General features: G+C 41.7%; 1 protein-coding gene across 4 annotated transcripts in view; it reads left to right on the forward strand.

Moving 5' to 3' along the window:
- The window catches only part of AKAP10 (A-kinase anchoring protein 10), a 78,615-nt gene extending 64,104 nt beyond the window's left edge, over positions 1-14,511 (forward strand). For 2 of the 4 annotated variants that reach the window (XM_036032949.1, XM_036032951.1), the window contains 4 exons: positions 2,199-2,251; positions 2,858-2,953; positions 7,970-8,022; positions 11,658-14,511. In XM_036032949.1, the coding sequence (XP_035888842.1) occupies positions 2,199-2,251; positions 2,858-2,953; positions 7,970-8,014 (194 nt within the window). In that variant the 3' untranslated portion in view covers positions 8,015-8,022; positions 11,658-14,511. Of the gene's footprint in view, positions 1-2,198; positions 2,252-2,857; positions 2,954-7,969; positions 8,023-10,360; positions 10,408-11,657 lie in introns of all 4 variants that reach the window. The other 2 variants (XM_036032950.1, XM_028534475.2) reach the window with 2 other exon arrangements.
- The last annotated feature ends 6,162 nt before the right edge of the window (positions 14,512-20,673 follow it).

Genomic DNA, 20,673 nt, shown 5'->3' on the forward strand with positions numbered 1-20,673 from the left:
TGGGAGGCTGACAAAATGAGGAGACAAAGAAACATGGCTCAAATGAAAGAATAGAACAAAACTCCAGAAGAGCTAAACAAAATGAAGATAATCTACTAGATGGAGAACTCAAAACACTGGTAATTAAGATGCTCAGTGAACTTCATGAGAACTTCAACAGCATTAAAAAAGGCATGGAAACCATAAAAAATAACCAATCAGATGAGGAATACACTAACCGAAATGAAGAATAATTTACAGGGAGGAAGCTGAAAATCAAATTAGTGATTTAGAGTATAAAGAAGCAAAGCACACCCAGTCAGAACAACAGGAAGAAAAAAGATCCAAAAAAAGGAGGATAGTGTAAGGAGCCTCTGGGACAACTTCAAGTGTACCAACATCTGCATCATGGTGGTGCCAGAAAAAGAAGAGGGAAAGCAAGAAATTGAAAACCTATTTGAAAAAAATAATGATGGATAACTTCCCTGACTTGATAAAGGTAATAGACATACAAGTCCAAGAAGCACAGAGAGCCCCAAATGAACCCAAAGAGTCCCACACCAAAGCACATCATAAAATGCCAAAGGTTAAAGATAGTACCTTAAAAACAGCAAGAGAAAAGCAGTTGGTTACCTGCAAGGGAGCTCCCCTAAGACTGTCAGCTGATTTCTCAACAGAAACTTTGCATGCCAGAAGCGATCAGCCAGAAATGTTCAAAGTGATGAAACACAAGGACCTGCAACCAAGATTACTCTACCCAGTAAAACTATCATGTAGAAATGAAGGACAGATAAAGAGCTTCCTGGACAAGAAAAAGCTAAAAGAGTTCACCACCACCAAACCAGTATTATATGAAATGTTAAAGGGTCTTCTTTATGAAGGAAAAAAAAAGATTAAAAATATGTACAATAAAATGGCAATAAATACATATCTATTGACAGCTGGATCTAAACAACAAAATAGGCAAACAATCAGAACAGAAACATTCTTAGATACAGACAATGTTTTGATGGCTGCCAGATGGGAGGGAGATGTAGTGGAGTGGGTGAAAAAAGTGAAGGGATTAAGAGATACAAATAGGTAGCTACAGAATAGTCATGGGGATGTAAAGTACAGCATAGCAAATATAGTAGTGAAAGGATATAGATGCATGCATGATCCATGGACATGCACAGTGGTGTTAGAGTGAAGGGGGGTCTGGGTTGGGGGTGCCAAAGCAGAGGAAATTGGGACAACTGTAATAGCATAAAAAATAAATTAAAATTAAAATTTTTTTTAAAGAAAAGGAGAAGCAAAATGTGGGTATTAAGTGAAAAGGAGAGAGTGTTAGCAAGTAGAAGATCATCAACAGTATGACTGACAGAGGAGAGCTTTGAGTAATTCTGTGGACATTTGAGACTTTAGGTAGATACCATAGGATGTTGGCTCTGTTGACTCTGCTTGGCCATAAAATTTAACCAGGCCAGTATTCAAACTTTTAGCTAGAAATTTAAAATATTAAGGGAAAGGGATCAGGTTTTGTATTTTTCATGAATGCTATGTATAGTTTTATCCCAGTCTTTGAATTAATCAGGAACTTGCCTAAGAAATAACCTACCAACCACTTGGTTTAAGGCAAATTTAGGACTTGAAGCTTATTTGCATTAATCAAAGGATAAGTTGTGTACTTCGTTCATGGAAATAGAGGTTAACCTACTGTCTTGGTGATTTTTTCTCATCTGAGTCCAGCTGTAGATAGGCTTATGTGTCTTCTAGGAAGTTAAGGTGTGCTGTGGCTTGGACAGAGTATGGCTATTTAAAACTCTGCTCTTACCCAGCTGATTTATATAACATGTCATAGCATAATTTATACCTGAAACTCTTTTATAAGTAGCTGCTCTGGAAGGTTTGATTATATAACAAGTAAATTGATGTTTCCTGAGGTATTCCTATATTTTTACCCAAAATTTAATCCAAGTCTTGGTTTTGTTTTTGATTTTAGTTTGCCGCAAATCTACCACTAGATGATAGTTTCTTTTATGAAGTAAAGAAAAATCCAGAACTCAGAAACAGCTTTTCAAAGGTTTTTCAAGTTTCTATTGATCGTAATATTCCTTAATGTTTGAGGAGATGGTATAAAAAAAAAGCAAGTCTATGTCTGGAAGTAGCTTGTAAGTAAGAACATTTTTAATGTAAAATTATGCATGAAGTCTACATTCAACTTTGGCTTTGTTTACTAGGATCCATGTTCTCACAAGCTATGAAGAAATGGGTGCAAGGAAATACTGATGAGGTAAATTCTACTTTTAGTGTAAAGAGATTGCTGTTTTTAAGTGGCACCTTGTCTAACTAAGGTTTCAAGATTTCTCTTTAGTCATATGTTGAAGCAGCTTGGCACATTGTTACTTCCTTATCCAGGATATAAGAAGGGGGAGCCCTTCTTAACATCTATTAATTACCTGTTGGAGGCAGTGGAGGTATCTTCAGCCCAGAGATTCTGGCCACTGAAAAACAACCATGCCTTCAAGTTTACCTCAACCAGCAGGCATCAGTAATCATTAAAGAAACAAAAACTCAAAAGTTTCCCTTCTGTCATTCAAAAAGTCTTCCTTGTTGAACAGTTAAATGCATTGAGAGATGAGTGGAGGGGAAAAAATTGTTTTGACCATCTAACATGAAAATTGTGTGATGTTGGGTACCCAGTGGCTGACTTTGGAAAACAAGAGTGTGTTGATATTTCCTAGCTGAGGGTGGCCTGAGTTCTTTCATACATGGCCACGTGCTTAACTAAGTGAGTAGAAATGATATGCATATACAGCTGTCTTTAGAGCACTGGTAATATATGTCTTGATTCTTCTAATGAATAACTGTTATCACCACTTTCAATTACTTCTTTTAGGCTCAAGAAGAGCTAGCTTGGAAGATTGCTAAAATGATTGTTAGTGATGTTATGCAGCAGGCCCAATGTGATCAACCATTAGAGAAGTCTACAAAGGTAAGAATGACTTGTGTTCTGATATAGCTTGTTTAAAACTGACAAGAATTGGATTCCAGATATATAAAAACAAAAAAAAAGACATAAGAGAGTTTATGCTTCTGCCTTTGAAGGCTTAACTACTATAGGAATTGCCCTCTCATCATAAACAACTAGAAAACTGACAAACTAAAGGAAACAACAATTTCCAGTTACCAGGCAGTAGAGGGCTGAAATCCATTAAAACAAAGGTAGCATTGAGATGATCCATAACTCACTGATCAGAAGCAATTTCCAAAACAGGTAGGGGAAAGCTTAAGAGAGCTCATAGTCTTGCCAAATTGAGGAGTCAGAAATCGACATTTAGGGAAGCCCAAGCCAAGGTGGCTAAAAGCCATAGAACAGGGTCCCAGAAAAGATGCTGCATGGAAAGAGAGCTCCAGAGATGCTTAGCGAGGTCCCTTCAAGTTTTGGGCACATATGTTGGGTGAAATGTCCATGGCCAGGGAAAGAATACTGGAAATTAGTGGGCTGAATAATTTCTGGAATATGAGGTTAGGATAGGTCATGTTTCTACTTGCCAGTGTGAACAGATCTGGTAGTAACACAAGGCATGCGTAGTCCTTACTACTGGGCAAGCCTTACTACTAGAGCTACAGTAGCCCTAGAATAAAGCACCTCAACCAAGCTTTAAAAGCAGTTTTGGGAAGAATCAAACTGCTCTGTAGGTAACAACTGCATGCCAGAACAAAGGCCAGCCCTCCTTAAATGAACAACAAAATTCAGCACTTGACTGTAAAAATACAATGTTAGATGTCCCATCAAAAATTACCTGGCATGCAAGGAAGCAGAAAAACATGGCTCGTAATCAGGAGGAAACAAACTCTAAAAAATACTAAATGGAAAAAAAACTCTGGTAAAAGGAGGAAAGGAAGGGATCAGTGGACAAACAAAAGTCAAATAGCAAAATGATAGATTTAAACCAAATCATATTAACAATTGTATTAAACACAAATGATTTAAATAGTCTAGTTGAAACACGGAAATTGTCAGATTGGATAAGCAGAACCCAGTTATATGTGGTTCACTTCTGAATAGCCCAGATTTGAACTGCGTAGGTCCATGTGTATACACAGTATTTTCCATTCACTGAAGTTCAGTTGATCCATGCAATTTAAACCCATGCTGTTTAAGGGCTAACTGGCAGTTGGAAATTCGTGTATGCAGAGGGCTGACTTAAGTTAGATGCCAATTTTCAGCTACACAAGCAGTCGTGGCTGCTAACCCCAGCTTCATTCAGTGGTTAACTCGTACTATCAGGAACACATTAAATGTAAAGATACAGGTTAAAAATAAAGGGATGGAAAAGATATACCATGTAAAAACTATAATATAGATAGCAACATTACTATAAGTCAGAGTAAACTTCAAAAAATAAGGAATGTTACCAAGCACAAAGAAGGACATTATATATGATAAAAAGGTCAGTTCCTCAAGGATCTAAATGACATTTTTAAAACAATGCATCCAGCAACACTAGAATATACATTCTTTTGGTGTGCAGTTGGAACATTCACCAAGGTATACAATATTCTGGGGTATAAAACAAGTTTCAATACATTTTAAAGCATTTAAGTCATACAGTTGTTCTCTGACCACAAAGGACTTAAACAGGAAATCAATAACAGAAGGATTATGTGGGAAATCCCCAAATATTTCAGAATTAAACAGCATATCTCCAAGGTAACTCATTAGCCAATGAAGAAATCAAAAAGGAAGTTGAAAAATATTTTGGACTGAATTAAAATGAAAATAAAACATAGTATTTTGGGGATAGTGCTAAAGCAGTTCTTACAGGGAAATTTATAATATGAGATACACTAGACAAGAAAGAAAGTCTCAGTCTATTTTAAGAAACTAGGAAATGAGAGGCATCTGATCAAGATGGCAGCATAGGTAAACATGGTACTCGCCTCCTCCAACAACCACATCAAAATTAAAACTAAACTACAGAACAATCATCATTCAGAACCACCTGAAATCAAACTGAATGGAAGTCCTACAAGTAGGGAATTGAAGAAAAAGCCACATCAAGACTGGTAGGAGGGGTGAACATGGAACAGACTGGTCCTGCACCACATATGGTGGGTAAAAATCAGGAGGGGTATCTTAGCTGCAGGTGTCCCCTGAGGAGGGAGCATTGCCAGCTTCACACCAAGCCCCACAGCCCAGGATTCCAGAGGTAGGAAGAGAAGTCCCAATAACTTCTGGCTTGAGGCTGAGTGAGATGGAAACTTGTGTAGTCCCAGTCAGTGCCTCTTACAGGGCACACACATGAGACTCACTCCCTCTGAGCTCCAGTGGCAGGGGAATTGGGGATGGGGGACAGCAGCTTAAAAGGCACTAGAGACATATGGGGAGGAACTGAGTTGTCCAGCATCAGAGTGAGAGCTATGGGTCAGCTTTCTCCCAGACAGAAGTGCTGGCAGAGGCCACTGCTGCTCTGATGAGCCCTCCCTGCACATAGTCAGCAGGTGGGCACCATGTCCTATGAGATTCCATCAACCTGGCTCACATTTTTGGCCCCACCCTGGTGATTCCCTCAGACCTCATCCCGCCCAACATTTTAAATTCACTTTAACTTTATTATTTTTATTTTTATTTATTTTTTATTTTCTGTCATTTTTTCAATTACAGTTGATATACATTATTATATTAGTTACAGATGTACACATCAGTGATTAGACATGAAATAACTTGCTAACTGCTCATCCCTATAAATCTTGCACCCAACTGACACCGTACATAGCTATTAGAATATTATTAACTATTCCCTGACTGTACTGTACATGTCCATGGGTACCCTGTAACAACCAATTTGTACTTCTTAATCCCTTCACTTTTTTTATCCATCCTCCCACCCTGTCTCCCATCTGGCAACTGTCAAGAAGTTCTCTATCTGTGAGTCTGTTCCTTTTTTGCTTGTTTGTTTATTTTATTGTTTAGATCCAGCTGTCAATAGATATGTATTTATTGCCATTTTATTGTACATATTTTTAATCTTTTTTTTCCTTCATAAAGAAGACCCTTTAACATTTCATATAATACTGGTTTGGTGGTAGTGAACTCTTTCAGCTTTTTCTTGTCCAGGAAGCTCTTTATCTGTCCTTCATTTCTACATGATAGTTTTACTGGGTAGAGTAATCTTGGTTGCAGGTCCTTGTGTTTCATCACTTTGAATATTTCTGGCTGATCGCTTCTGGCATGCAAAGTTTCTGTTGAGAAATCAGCTGACAGTCTTAGGGGAGCTCCCTTGCAGGTAACCAACTGCTTTTCTTTTGCTGCTTTTAAGATTCTCTCTTTGCCTTGCCTGGTGTGGCTGAATGGATTGGGCACCGACCTGTGAATCAGAAGGTCACTGGCTTGACTCCTGGTCAGGGCACATGCCTGGGTTGCAGGCCAGTTCCCCAGGTGGGGGTGTGGGAGAGGCATCTGATCTATGTATCTCTCACACATTGATGTTTCTCTCCCTTTCCCTCCCTTCCCCTCTCACTAAAAATAAATAAAATAAAGATTCTGTCTTTAACCTTTGCCATTTTAATAATGATGTGTCGTGGTGTTGGCCTCTTTTTTCAAATCAGTTTTCAATTTCTTGCTCACTTTCCTTTTTCTGGCACCCCTATGATGCAAATTTTGATATGCTTTCAATTGTTCCAGAAGTTCCTTAGTTCCTTACACTGTTCTCTCTCTCTCTCCCTCCCCCTCCCTCCCTCCCTCTCTCTCTTTGCCGTCTTTTTCTCTTTCCTATTCTAATTGGGCGTTTTGGCTTTCTTATATTCCAGATCGCTGATTTGATTCTTGACTTCATCTATTCTACTGTTGATTCCCTATAAATTATTCTTCATTTCAGTTAGTGTATCCTTCATTTCTGACTGTAACTGTTTTAGGCTATTGAGATTCTCACTAAGTTCATTAAGCATCCTTACAACCGTGTTTGAACTCTGGCTCTAGTAGACTGCTTATCTCCATTTTGTTCTTTTTATGGAGTTTTTTCTTCTGTTGTTTCATTTAGAACATGTTTATTTCTCTCTTAATTTTGGCAGCCTCCCCATTTCTATGTATTAGTAGAGCTGCTATATCTCCCTGGCTTGGTAGAGTGGCATAGTAAAGTAGGTTTTCTCTGGGGTCCAGTGGCACAGCCTCCCTATTCACCTAAGCTGAGCACTTGAGGTTCACCCTCACCCTGTGTGGGCTGGGTATACTCTCCTCTTGCAGTTGATCCATGACTGCAGTAGGCACATCAATGGGTGGGATTTACCCCCAGGCCATTAAGCTATAAAGACTGCCTGAGATCACTGACCATCGTGGAGGGTCACCTGTGCAGAGCAAGACTTCCTTCAGCAGGGCTCTGATGTCTGCTCAGTCTGTCCTTGAGTGTGTTGCTTGTGGAGGTGGTTGGGTGGTGATGCTTTGATGTGACCTGAAGCTGTCCACTGGCTGCACTGGCTCTGGGGCCTCCTGGGAGGTGCAAGCCAAGGTCAGACACTACCTGTGTTCTGTCCAGGACCACCTGGCATGAGCTACAAAGTGATCTGCAGGTAGCTGCTACTTGACTGGGCTTGGAGGTGCCTTGGCGAGTCCAAGTTGTGAGCCAAGGCCAGCTGCTGCCAGTGCCGGGCCTGGGGCCACTTAGTGAAATTGTATGGGGCTCACTAAAGTCAGATGCCTCTTGTTTGAGAGATTTTAGGAAAATCTGAAACATGAGCCAAGAAAGGCCATTCATAAAGAAAAACTTTTGGAGATAGCTGGGCCCCTAAGTTGGGTGGGGTAGGGCCTCAGATAATAACCATGGCTGAGAGAACAGTGTAAGCCAGGTTGATGGACTTTGAGACATAGCACCCGCCTGCTGGCTCTGGGGGCAGGGCTTATCAAAGGAACAGTGGCCTCTGCCAGCACTTTTGTCTGTGAGAAAGCTGTTCCCCCAGTTCTTGCCCTGATGCCATTCAGTGCCTTCTTGTATGTCCTGGTGCTTTTCAGGCTGCTGCCCCAGTGCTTGAGCTTAGAGGGAGTGAGTTGGACTAAGTCTGCAGGTGGGATTTTTTAGAGGAATTGCCCGGAAATCCAGAGCCCTCTGATTCCCTTCTTCTGATTTCCTGCTGGTTTTTACAGCCAGATATAATAGGGACTTCTCTTCCTGGTTCTGGAACCCTGGGCTGGGTAGCCTGGTATGGGGCTTGGATCCCCTGCTCCTCTGGGGGACCTCAGCAACCAAGATAACTCCCCCCTGCATTTACCTGCCACATGTCAGTGTGGGACCAGCCAGTTTTGCATCTTCACCCCTCCTGCCAGTCTCAGTGTGACTTAATTCAATTCCTTAGTAGTATGGCTTCCATTCAGTATGGCCATTCCAAATGATGGTTTTGTGTAGTTTAGTTGTCATTTTGTTGTGATTGTTGGAGCAGGCAAGTACTGCATTTACCTACTCCATCTTGCCTGGAAGTCCTGGCAAAGATTTCTTAGTTCACACAAAGCATGAGACCAAAAAAAAATTGATAAACTGAATTTTATCAAAAATAAAAATTGCTCATCAAAAGACATTGTGAAGAAAATGAAAAGGCAAATTATGAAGTGGGAGAAGATGTCTGCAGAACATCTTTCTGATAAAGGAGTTGTATCCAGAATATATAAAGAGCTCAAACTCATTAAGAACAGTAATCCGATGGTTTTTAAATGGTCAGAAAATATGAACAGACATTACCCAAGAAGATAGACACATGGCAAATATTCATATGCAGAGAGTTCAACATCAGTAGTCATTAACTAAGAGCACAGTGGTACACAGCTGCATACAAACAGAATGACTAAAATTAAAAGGACTGACAGTACCATGTGTTTGCAAGGATGTAAAGCAATTGAACTCTAATACATTACTAGTGGGAATGCAAAATGCTACAGCTATACCATTGGCAGTTTCTTAAAAAGTGAAACAAACTAGCCAGGTTTCTTTAGGAAACTGAGTTCTTTCTTTTTGGCCTGATCATATTATATTCTCCAGAGAAAACTTTACCAGTCTCTTTTATATCTTGCTCCTTATTCTGCCTGGCAGATAAAGACTAGGCTACCAATGTTCTAGGAGCCAAGGGGAAAGAAAGCTAGTGAAGTCTCTAGAGTCATTATATGGACCCCTCCTTAATCCCCTCTTTTCATTTTAGTAGCACCCTTGTCCTTGATCACGCCTCATGTATCTTAGCCCAAAGACCCTATTTTTAAACTACTTAGAGAAGCATTCTCAGATTCTTCTGCTTGAGCTGGTTTTCAGGCTGTGCAGTCACCTCGCTGATCAGAGCTGCAGAACAGTAACTGCAGATCGTCCATTTCTAAAGATGGGCGTTTAAGAAATTCTTACATTCGTTCCCACTAGTCCCTTTTCCATAGGTACTGGTGACAACAATTCCCAGGTTCTGGGGCTCTGCATTGGCAAGCAGGGTGCTTTGTAGCTTTTTCCACTTCACTCTGGGATTGAGGTTTCATTTCATGCATCCTCTAAGTGACTTCCATTCATCCAATATCCCTCTTCTTTCAGGTTTTTCATTCGTGTGAATTTGTGGGTTTATTGATAATGCCATTTTACGACGGAATGAGTGTGATCAGATCGCCACTCTTACCTGGAGTTCAATAGCTACAGTTGTTAGGAGTGTCTGACTTGCCACAAGCTAATAATACTCTGTTTGTCTAGAGCTTCACCCTCTACTTCTAGTTTTACCCACAAGAGCCATACAAATAGTGGTTAGAAAATTGAAGGCAGCTACTTAATCCCGTCCCAGAGTTTTCTTCAAGCCAAACATTCCCAGTTCCTTCACCAGGCTTACTTTCTCTAACTTGAATTGATTCACAAAGATTTAATGTGATAGGAGAATTTCTGTTCTTGTTTTTTTGAAGGCATTAAATTCCTCAGTCATTTACATTAGCCAAGGCTTAGGAATCAGAGTTAAATATGCTCAAATAGCACCCCATATAATATAACGCTCAGTAGTTTCAAAGACTTGAATTTAGATTTAGGTCCAATATGACCCTTTTCTTATTAACGTTCTAGCCAGCTTTTCACTCGAAGACCTGTTGTTACCAGAGCTTGGTTTAATTTTTTTTTAATTTTATATTTTTCAATTATAGTTGATATACTAAGCTTGGTTTAATTTTGATCTTTTCACCGAACTGATTCTTACTAAAGCTCTTGTTCAGTTTTGCAGACTTGGTTTTCTTTTCTATGTAAGGGTGATAATTTTGCCTATATTTGGCTTTATTGGGTCAAACCTAAAATAGCAAAGAGCAAGATAAAGGTGTTTCAAGAAGTGCAAGGTTTATTTGTGATTCCCCATATCATGTTGATGGTCAACTGTTTGAGAATATGAAGTGTTTTTTTTTTTTTAGAAACCATTTTGGAAAGCAGGTGTTTAAAATTAGCCTTTTTGTTTGAGGTGTATGTTCAGATTTTATTACCATGTCCTTTTCATTTTGGGATATACAGATATATTTTGCAATATTTTGTGTTTCTTTAAGTCTTTCCAGGTCTTCTCTTTGGCTGTCCAGGATGGATGTTTGTCCGGCATGTCCTTGAGGGCCCAGTCGTTTACTAGTATGGAAAAAGCATTAGGCTACCAGAATTCATTTAGTCCATTTTCAGTCAATATGTATGACCCCTTACAAGTTATTTTCCTTCTCCAGTCTCTTGTTTTCTCATCAATAGATCAGAGAAATTGGGGAAGAAAATCTCATAAGACCCCCTTCTAATTCTCATACTATGATTTTATGAGTGTGAGAAGTCCTACATCCATAAAGGAATGATCAGCCTCTTTATTCTATACCTCTCTGCTTTGAATCTCCTACTCCACTTTTGCCTATAGACTGTACTTGGCATTTAATGTAAACTGCCTGCCAGCATTACTGAGGGACATGTGTATATGTCCCGTCTCACAAATAAGAAAGACCAACTCATCTGTGATGTTTCCTCCTCAGTGCTGTGAGTAAACAGGGACTGTCTACAAGCTTGGTCTTTTTTTCTTTCTAAGGCATTTGACTCTTTCATATCATGGCTCTTCATTTAGTGAGTCCCCTGTGGATGGTCATTTAGGTTGCTTTATACTTTTTCTATGTTACAAACGATACTTTAATGAATGTGTATGTAAGTCTGTGCCCCCTGTTTTGAGTGTGCTGTTGGGTTAATTCCAAGAAGCAGCAATATTCTATCAAAAAGCAGATATTTTGCCCTGGTCAGGTGGCTCAGTTGGTTGGAGTGATGTCCTGTAAACTGAAAGGTTGTGGGTTCGATTCCCGGTTGGGGTGTGGATGGGAAGCAATCAATCGATGTTTCTCTCTTTCTTTCTCCCTTCTTCTCTCTGTAAGAGTGATGAAAAAAAAAATATCCTTGGGTAAAGATTAAAAAAATAAAAGTGGATATTTTGTTCTAATATATATTGCAAAAATAGAGAGATAAAAGCATCATTGGGTGCCAGTCCTTCATACGTAACCTTGGGGTGAGTTGCTTGACCTCTTGAAGCTTCCATTCACACATTTGTAAGTAAAGATAATAGTGGTATTTTACTTCACACATTGTTGTCAGTGCTGGCATATAGTAAACATTTACTCAGTGTTGGTTCCCTTCTTTAATCTGTAACATCGTGTATCACTGGTATAGAAATGTACCTTACCTTTTTCTTTTTTTTTTCAGCTATGACTCAATACCTGAGATAAAGGAAATCTGCTTTTGAAAAATAAGAGAATGTTTTTCCTTTGGTTGGATTCTTAACACAGCCAGTGAAAACAAAGCACTGTATTTCTTTTCTCTGATTTATCAACTGTTGTTCCCAAGAAAGAATGGCAGACAATCCTAGACTTCCACCATAAACAGAGTGACATGTAGACATATTTGCTGCACATCATGATCACAAGTGACAGTTATAAAGAGACAAAGTGGTATTGTTTACATTATAGAAGATTGGTAGTTTTCCAATGGCAATAACCCACTTACAGGAGAGTTTTAGTCACTGGAACAGACAGGGACCACATACTGTGGCAGGCACACAAGCATAGCACTGGTATTTGATGCACATCCCGTAGTGGTAACCAGTCCTTAACAGCACCATAAAGCAGGTACCCAAGGGGCTTTGCTTTGGCCTCTTGAAATGAATGGGAGTGAGCCCCTCTGAGAGCCAGGAGGCTCCGAGTGGCAGTGCGGTGCCAGCAGATGTTTTCCTTCCATGCATTGGGGTGGAAGATCATTGTATAGGCTGCCTTCACAGAGGCATTGATTTGGAAGAAATTTATAATGTCACAGGTCAGGTCTCAGTGACATGGTCCTTCCTTTTGCTGGCAGTATACAATTCTCACATCTTAACTGCTCCTGAGATGCCATGTACTTAAAGCCAGTCTTCCCCTGGTAACCATAGGGTGCATCGGCTTGATTTTGAGCATTAGGACTTGCTCCTCTGGAATTCTGTGCTCCAGTTTACTTAACTTTCCCTTCAGGATGCATGTGGAAAGGAGTAAATAATAATGATCACTCCATTGTCCCTGCTGTGGGGCCTGGGACAAAATGTTTATTCCCAAATTGTGTGAGGAAGGGGAACAGGCAGAGGTTGAGGGGAGGAAAAGCAGTCAGTTTTGACTGCCTCCCCTTTCTTTGCTCTGAGCTGGGAAGTATGCAGTTATGGCCTTTTTCTTGTCTGTCTTCAGAAGAGGGAGAGACTGCCCATTGCACTCAGGCTCGGTCGGCTTCGGGTCTGGACTGCGCCTCGGTCAGCAGGGTGCCCCGCAGCAGACACACTCCACTGGCTGGGTGAGGCCAACACTTCCACACCATATGTGGCTGTTGGAGGGGAAAGAATGTTGTCTTAGGTGTCACTGCTTTATGCTCAGACTTTGCAAAAAATATATACATATATTAAATTATTAGTCACCTCTGTCCTTGAGGAAGTCTCAAATGAATAGAGAATTTATTCCTTTGCAATATTTGACTGTGTAGAGAGAGGCACACTGTTTCATCCACAGAAGAAGCAAAAAGGCTGTGTGTAAGTTTTTGGTACTATGTACCACCTCTGTTATTCTTCTAAAGCTGAAGTGTTAATGTACTTAAATCATACTCTATTTAATTGTGTTTGATTTTAAATATATATATATATGAATTATATTTAAAATTGTGTCAACTTTTCTGCTTTCAGGGCATTTATAGCTCTTCTATTAAAATGTGTAAATTCTTCCAAACATTTCCATTTGCTTTACAAAAGACCCAGAACATGAGCCACTGCCAGACTCAGCCTTGTGTTTGGAGCATATGGTGTAGACCTGAGGTTTTATGAGTATAAAATGTGGTTTCGGGTGACCCTTGCTGTCTCTGTCTCTGCATGCCTTGGAATAACAATTTCTGTGAAGCTCTAGGCTATTTAAATTAGTGCTTTCAGGTACGGTATTATTTAGTCATTTCTTTGTATACATTTTGTGCTTTTGAGCTAGAGATATCAGTAGTTGTAGGGTTCTTCTAAGAAGAAGAACAGCAAGCTTGAGACTCAGTTTTTTCATCCCCTCCTGCTGTGGGACATAGAAGCAGAATGTGTCCTGAAATACCAGCTAGATGTAATATTTGATCTAAAGTAGATCCTTGTACTTATTTTCCATTGGAATTGGACTCACCTAACATGGATCACCCTGTGTTCCAAGCTCTGTGCAGTGTGCCCACAAATTATGACTCCCTGACGGGATGCTTTTAGGTTCAAGGAATTAGTTGGCTGACTGTCCATCCCTATTACATTGTTGAGATCAACACAAGTTGTTAGACAAAATGTTAGTGGGAAAATGGTACCTTTTGTAAGTCAATGTATGTCTGTCACTCCTATAAGATTTAATGAAAGTAAAGCACAAATGAGAGCCAAGTCCAGCAAAGAGCAATGAAACAGGAAGCAGTGTTTTCTGTTTCTGTTTGGCTGCAATTTTCAGTAGAGGTTTATTGAATGTGAGTAATTTATTGTGCTGGAACTTTGATTAAACAGGAATTTGGAGGGGAGGTCACTCTGAATTGTAGAAAATTACACGTGCAGCTGTTTAAGTACTGGTAGCTAAGCATCTAAGTGGCTGGCCTCTCTTTCATGACAGTCAGGGTACCTGCCTGACTCACACGGGCCCCACCCTCCCCTTCCCATGTACCTGTTAATTGAACCCCAGATTGAACTCCTGATCCAAACAGGCCCAAGAAAATTCTTCATCTTAAGAATTTTGCTGGGCACACGAGGGATACCAGCCAACATTTCACAAGTTGGAACCTGGAGCCAGCATTGCAGGCACAAGCAGAGGGTTAGACGTGGAAATGCAGAGAGGGCATTGTTCTGAGGGAGCAGTGCCTTGGGCACTTGAGGACTCAGCTGAGTTGTGAACTGAGTCGCACACCCTTGCTGAGGACGCCATGAGCCCCTTGGGTAGCCCTAGAATGAATTTTAGCTTTTTGAAACTCAGTCTAAAGTGAGTTTATATTATCTGCACTCAGAAGGCCCTTGATTAAAATACTACCAGACTGCTCCAGTTACTAATGACTAGGTCTGCTTACTGTGTTTGCCATGTGCCACAGGATTCTGGAGAACATTTCTTTAGTAAACCTTCCTTGGTCATTTTGTATATTCTCTCAAGGTGAAATTCTAAACTAATGGAAATAAAAAGACATTTCGTTGTCTTTACATGGAGGAGCTACTGAGGCCCAGGAGAAGGGCCAGTCCCTGTCCCATTGCAGAAGGGTCCCCATTAGCACTCAGGCCTCCTGTACCAGGGCCTTCCCGCACATCCCACTCTCCTGAAGGACACACCATCCCACTTCTGGCACCTGTAATAGACCCAGAAATTAGAGGGCCTTTCCCTTAATGAGTAACTAATGTGAACTTAAAACGATGGAGGGCAGTAATTACTATAAAGTTTGTAAGTGCTGGGCATGTCTTTGTGCTGGGCAAGGTCTCTGACTGATAGCTGGTTGAGGGAAAGTAAGTCCCAAGCTACAACTCAGCAGAGGCCCCAGGAGTACCTCTCTGAAGCCTGTTAACAGAGAGCACTGTGGGCCCACAGGAAGCTCCACTTGGGCAGCACTGTGATGGGCCCAGAATAGGCAGTGTGGGACCATGGGTTTCATGGAAGGCACTGGGGGGACCGTTGTTAGCAAAGGTCCAGAGGGCATTTGTGTTAAGGCAGAAGCCTATATGCTTGCCTGTCACACAAGGTGGTATTTCTCCCTTAGTAATTTTATGCCAACATATGCTCAGTCAGTTACCTTCCAGCTTCCTACTCGGGCACAGTCATGGTGTCAGAACTCACATAGGATAGGCCAGCCCGTGGCCTCAGGGCAATAGTGCATCCAACCCCTCAGCCACTGCTGGGGTGCCCATGATTGCTTCTTCGTTGTACCCTGAGTAGCACTTGGGAGCACAGGCTGTGCAGCTAGGCCCTCTGGACCTAGCCTGTGCGTGGGGTGAGGCGGGGAAGGTGCCTAAAAAGTGAGCTTAAGTTCAACTTGAAGGAACTGGGATTTGCCAAGAAGTAAGTGCCCTATCCTGACTTTACCTGTAGGCTCAGCCCTCAGTGACTCCCAGCTGACCTTTGCCTCTGTCACAGTAAGAACCCCACGTGTTGTAACCTCATGGAAGCGGCTCTGGCTGAATAGTGCGTGGGGCCTCCAGACAGCTTTGTGGGCTCAGCAAAGCCCAGCCAGCTCCTCCCAAACCTTAGGTTTGGCAGGGAGTAGCCTGTGTTCCTTCTGATTACAGAACTGGTTTAGCAAATGTTCACCCACTCAGAAATACTTATGCCTACTACATGCCAGACACTGGTACAGGGACACAGGAAGGGATAAAAGGAACTCTGGGCCCCTTGGAGCTTCCATTCTACTGAGGAGGAGATGAAGTCTGAAGTTTTATCAAAAATGTGTGCTGGTGCGTTGACTCAAGATGACCTCTTGAGCCTGTGATACAGCACCCTTTCCCTACCAAGTCCTGCTGGAAGTCACCAGGCTTTTCCAAGCCCATAGGGAGACCCTTGGTGGGGGTTCCTCCTGTGACCTTTTACCTTACCTTTTCTCAAGCCTCCAGAGGCCCTGGAGGGCCATTGCTTTGCCATTCCATGTGCCTACTGCAAGAGTAGGCACTCAGGTGTCCAGCACCTCATTGACAATAAGGGGTGGGCACCCTGTTGTCTGAGGCTGGATAGGGTAAGTCACTCTGAATAGCATAAGGCCTTAGAGGAGGCCACAGGATCAATCTCAGCCCTGTGGGGCTCGGCAGAGTTTTGGGAAATGTGACTTCTTGGGAACTAGAAATAAGACTAATAAGAAGTTAATTCTCTGCATGTGATACAAAATCCTGACCTTGGAAAGACCCTAGCCAGCCACTGAGCTCATTACCTGAGGTGCCTGGCTCCTTCTGAGTTGTGCTTTAATGAGAATAATGATAACCAACAGAGCAAAGTATGTCCTGTGTGTCAGGCCCTACTTCATTTGATCTGTAAAGGAATTTCTTCAGGGCCCACATCCAGGAGTCCAGTGCTGGCAGTGAGACCATCCTCTTCCTCACCATCCACTGTCCTGCAGACCTGCAGCTCTTGTTCCACGGAAGACAGCTATAGCGTATGTCAAAGGGTCAAGACAAATTTAGGAGATTGTGACTTTAAACACATCCCCCTTTCCCTCTGGAAACCACCATATTGTTGTGTATGAGTTTTTGTCTTGTTTTTTCATTTGTTGCTTTTAGTTGTATATCTCACATGAGTGAAGTCATATGGTTCTTGACTTTTTGTCTGACTTATTTTGCTTAGTATGATATTCTCAAGATCCATCCATGTTGTCACAAATGGCAGTATTTCATCCTTTCTTGTGGCTAAGTAGTATTCGTTGTGTTGGTATTGAAGGACACTTATTATCATTTCTTGGCCACCGTGAAGAATGCTGCAGTGAACATAGGGGGGCATATATCTTTGCAAATAAATGTTTTCAAAGTTTTCAGGTACATACCCAGAAGAAGGTTGCTGGGTCATAAGGATGGTAACTCTGTACTTAATTTTTTGAGGAACTGCCACACTCTTTTCCAGAGTGGAAAACTGTCTACATTCCCACCAGTAGAGAATGAGAGTTCTTTTTCTCCAAAACCTCTCCAACACCTGTTAATTGTCTTGTCAATAAGAGCCATTCTAACAGGTGTGAGGTAGCATCTCATTGTGATTTTGATTTGCATTTCCCTAAGAGCTAGTGAAGTTGGTTATCTTTTATATATCTGTTGGCCATTTGTTTATTTTCTTGAGAGAAGTGTCTGTTCGGGTCCTCTATCCATTTTTTAATTGGATTGTTTGTTTGCTGTTACATGAGCTCCTTATATATTTTGGATACTAATCCCTTATTGCTGTCTGCAAACATCTTCTCAAATTTGGTCAATTATCTTTTTGTTTTGTGGACAGTTACTTGTGCTGTGCAGAAGTTTTTTAGTTTGGTATAGTTCCATTTATTTATTTTTGCCTTTGCTTCCCTTGCCTTTGGTGTCAAATTCATAAAATCCTCTTTAGGACCAAAGTCCATGAATTTAGTAACTATGTAAAGGGTAAAGGGAGTAAAATGTGACAGAAAGAGATTTGACTTTCATTGGTAAATACACAATGCAGTATACAGATGACATAGCATAGAATTGTATGTACACACACAAAATTAAACATATCCCATCCATTACCATAAGGCGGTACTTAAACTTTCACATGCATCAGGATCCCCTGGAGAACTTGTTAAAACATGGATTGCTAAGCCTAACCCCCTGAGTTTTAGTAGGAGTTAGTTGGTCTGGGGTTAGGCCTGAGAGTTTGCATTTTTAACAGGCTCCCCAATAATGCCACTGCTGCTCTGGAGACCACACTTGAGAATCACTGCCTTAAAATCTGTAAATACAGAAATACATATTTTCATTCCTTTTTATTGGAAAAGCCCCTGTTTTACAGATGTGTAATTTGAGACCTGTTACTCATGGTTCAGTCAAACAAGTACATAAATTCATTATTAGTATTTAGATATTTATCAAAGCCAAGAGCACCCCAACTGTCTCTGTCACCAGGCAGGTCCGAGTCCACAGAGGCAGGTCTCTCCCCTGGAGTAAGGCTTTGAAGAGGCCACTGATGGGTCTCAGCCCTGCGGTCCTCAGCTCCCCTGCCCCCAGTGCCTTCGCTGGAGACAGTGCCCCTGACACACTCCTCTGGGCTGACTTTGGGCTACTGGGTCACACCCACAGTCCCAGTGGAACCTTAAGGTTGTAGCAGTGCCCAAGACAAACATACTGCCTGCTCTTCCTGCAGGCTAGAAAACATGAGTGCCATAGGTGTGAGCAAGAAGCCTGTTGTGGGGAAGGTGTGCAAAGTCTAGGTGGGTTCCCCCATTGGAACCCACAGATGTCCAATCATTCCAGTCTTTCTCTAGGACCTTTATATGTATCTTTTCCCTCAAGATGCCGGGATTCTTCATTCCTGTTGTGTGGGGGCCATTCCTCCCCAAAGGACCAGGGCTTTGTGTCAGTATCGTCCATGCCCACCCACCCCTGGCCAGTGCTGCTTCTAGGTCCTGCCTCCCTGTGCTCCACAGCTGTCTGGGGGGCTGTCCTGTCACCTCTGCCACCTGCTCAGCTCCAGGACTCCCCTCCCCATCTCTCCAAGTCTTTGATGTGCCACTCCCACCTTTTGTCACTCCTTCATTCTCCAGGACACGTCACTATCCATGATGACGATGGCACCACAACCTGCACTAGAGCTCTTTGGCCCTTTCTGCTCCCAAGAACACATTTTACCCTTCAGACACTCCCATAGCCAGACTTCAGTGTCTCCTGCAACTGCTCTACCTCTGGTTTCTCCTCCTATGTAGCCCACAGCGACGTCCAGTGATGCAAGTTTTTCAGGGTTATAGATTCCTCCTATTGGAATTAGTGAAAAGGGGAGCAACGAAATGTAGTAATTATTCCAGGGGGTATTGTCTCCCTATTATAAAAGAGTCAGGTTTTGTAAACCAGCCTTTTAAAGAGCAATTTCAAAAGCAATAAGTACACAGTTCGTTGTAAGGATTGCAAACATGCACCTACATGGGGAGCTAGGGTGACGGAGGACTGTCCTGACATCATGACTTGGATCAAACTTTCCATTGATGACGACATCCAAGTGTTTTAAAATGCTGCATCTCAAACACTTTAGATGCAAGTGAAGGAGATACACTTCAAGAAACTGTGGCTCTAGATAATGAAGACGTTGATGTCCAAGATGCATGTAGAGAGTTTGAATAAAATTTTTACCTGAAATGTCAGTGGAGGAAAAAAAGCAATATTTTGTATTACTGTATTATTGTATATAATGTTATTTTAAACATGCATGTGTAACTAAATTAATAAATAGTATAACCAGACATCTGACTTTGTCAACATTCCTAAGAGTTAAATACTCAGATCAATACCTTAACTTTTTTCATTTGCCTTAAATATAGAATCACATACCATTAATGAAGTCCCTGTTGTTTGCTGAATAAAGCCCAAATTTCTTATTTAGCAATTAAGGCCCTAATGGATAAGCACCCTAGACCTTGGAACATGGTCTTAAGCCACACCTCTCACCACTCTTTCCTTACCGTCCTACACCTCAGAGCCTCTGCCTCTGCTCAAACAATGCCCACAATTTAAAATGTCCTCCCCCACAATCTGCCTAAAGACATCTGTCTTTGAAGGCTGGCTCAATTCCCCCTCTCGTCCCAAAAGCTTCCCTGATTACAGTCTCAATACACCTCACACATCATCCAATTTGGCATCTGAGAGGGTCAGTTCAGGGCCTATTTCCTCCAACAAATTCGAGTGTTTCCCAGGAGTGGCCTGGGTTTGACTCGGGGCGAATGGCTCAAGAGATGGTAGGGTGGCTGGGCATTGGCAGCAGGAGGCGTGGTGGGAGTGGGGAGTCTGCTTTAAATGAGTCAGGTCCAGCTAATGGCCTTCCACCTACCTGCCCAGGATCAGAACTAAGCCTTCCTATGCCTTAAGGGCTAAAGGGGTCCCTACCCATTCCTAACAATGGGTTGGTGTTAATTTGTCTTTCTCATGCTATCATGAGGTGTGACTTGCAGGTGCCTGAGTGTCCTTGAGACCACTTCAGGTCTATGAGGTCAAAGTACTTTCATAGTAACACTAAGACATTCACTGCCTTTTATACCCTGTGAATTTGCAGTGATAGTGCAAAACCAATGGTGGGTGAAACTTTCGGTACCTTAGCAGGAATCTGGACAGTGGCAACAAACTGTACAGGTAATCATTGTATTCTTCACCACCATGTGCTTGCCAATAAAGGGGGAAAAAACCAAAACAACAGTTTCTCATAACAAAGGCCTTAATGAAGCACTAACAATTATTCTATTAAGTTTCAACCTGCAACCCTGGCTGGGTAGCTCCTTTAGAACATCTTCCTTATGCACCAAGGTTGCAGGTTTGATCCTTGGTCAGGGCACATCCAAGAAGCAACCAGTAAGTGAAACAACAAATCATTGTTTCTCTATAACTAAAAAACTCTCAAAAACTAAAAAAACAAATTCAACCTGCAGTACATGTTTTTTAGTATGTGGGACAAAAAAGGAAGTGTGCCTCAAACACTTCTGCACACGGGAATATAATGGCTGTCTCCAGGGAGAGCACTCCTGCAGGAATTGTGGCTGTGAGCAGAACCGGCCT

Source organism: Phyllostomus discolor, chromosome 8, assembly GCF_004126475.2.
Source record: "Phyllostomus discolor isolate MPI-MPIP mPhyDis1 chromosome 8, mPhyDis1.pri.v3, whole genome shotgun sequence".
In the NCBI taxonomy this organism is placed as follows: domain Eukaryota; kingdom Metazoa; phylum Chordata; class Mammalia; order Chiroptera; family Phyllostomidae; genus Phyllostomus; species Phyllostomus discolor.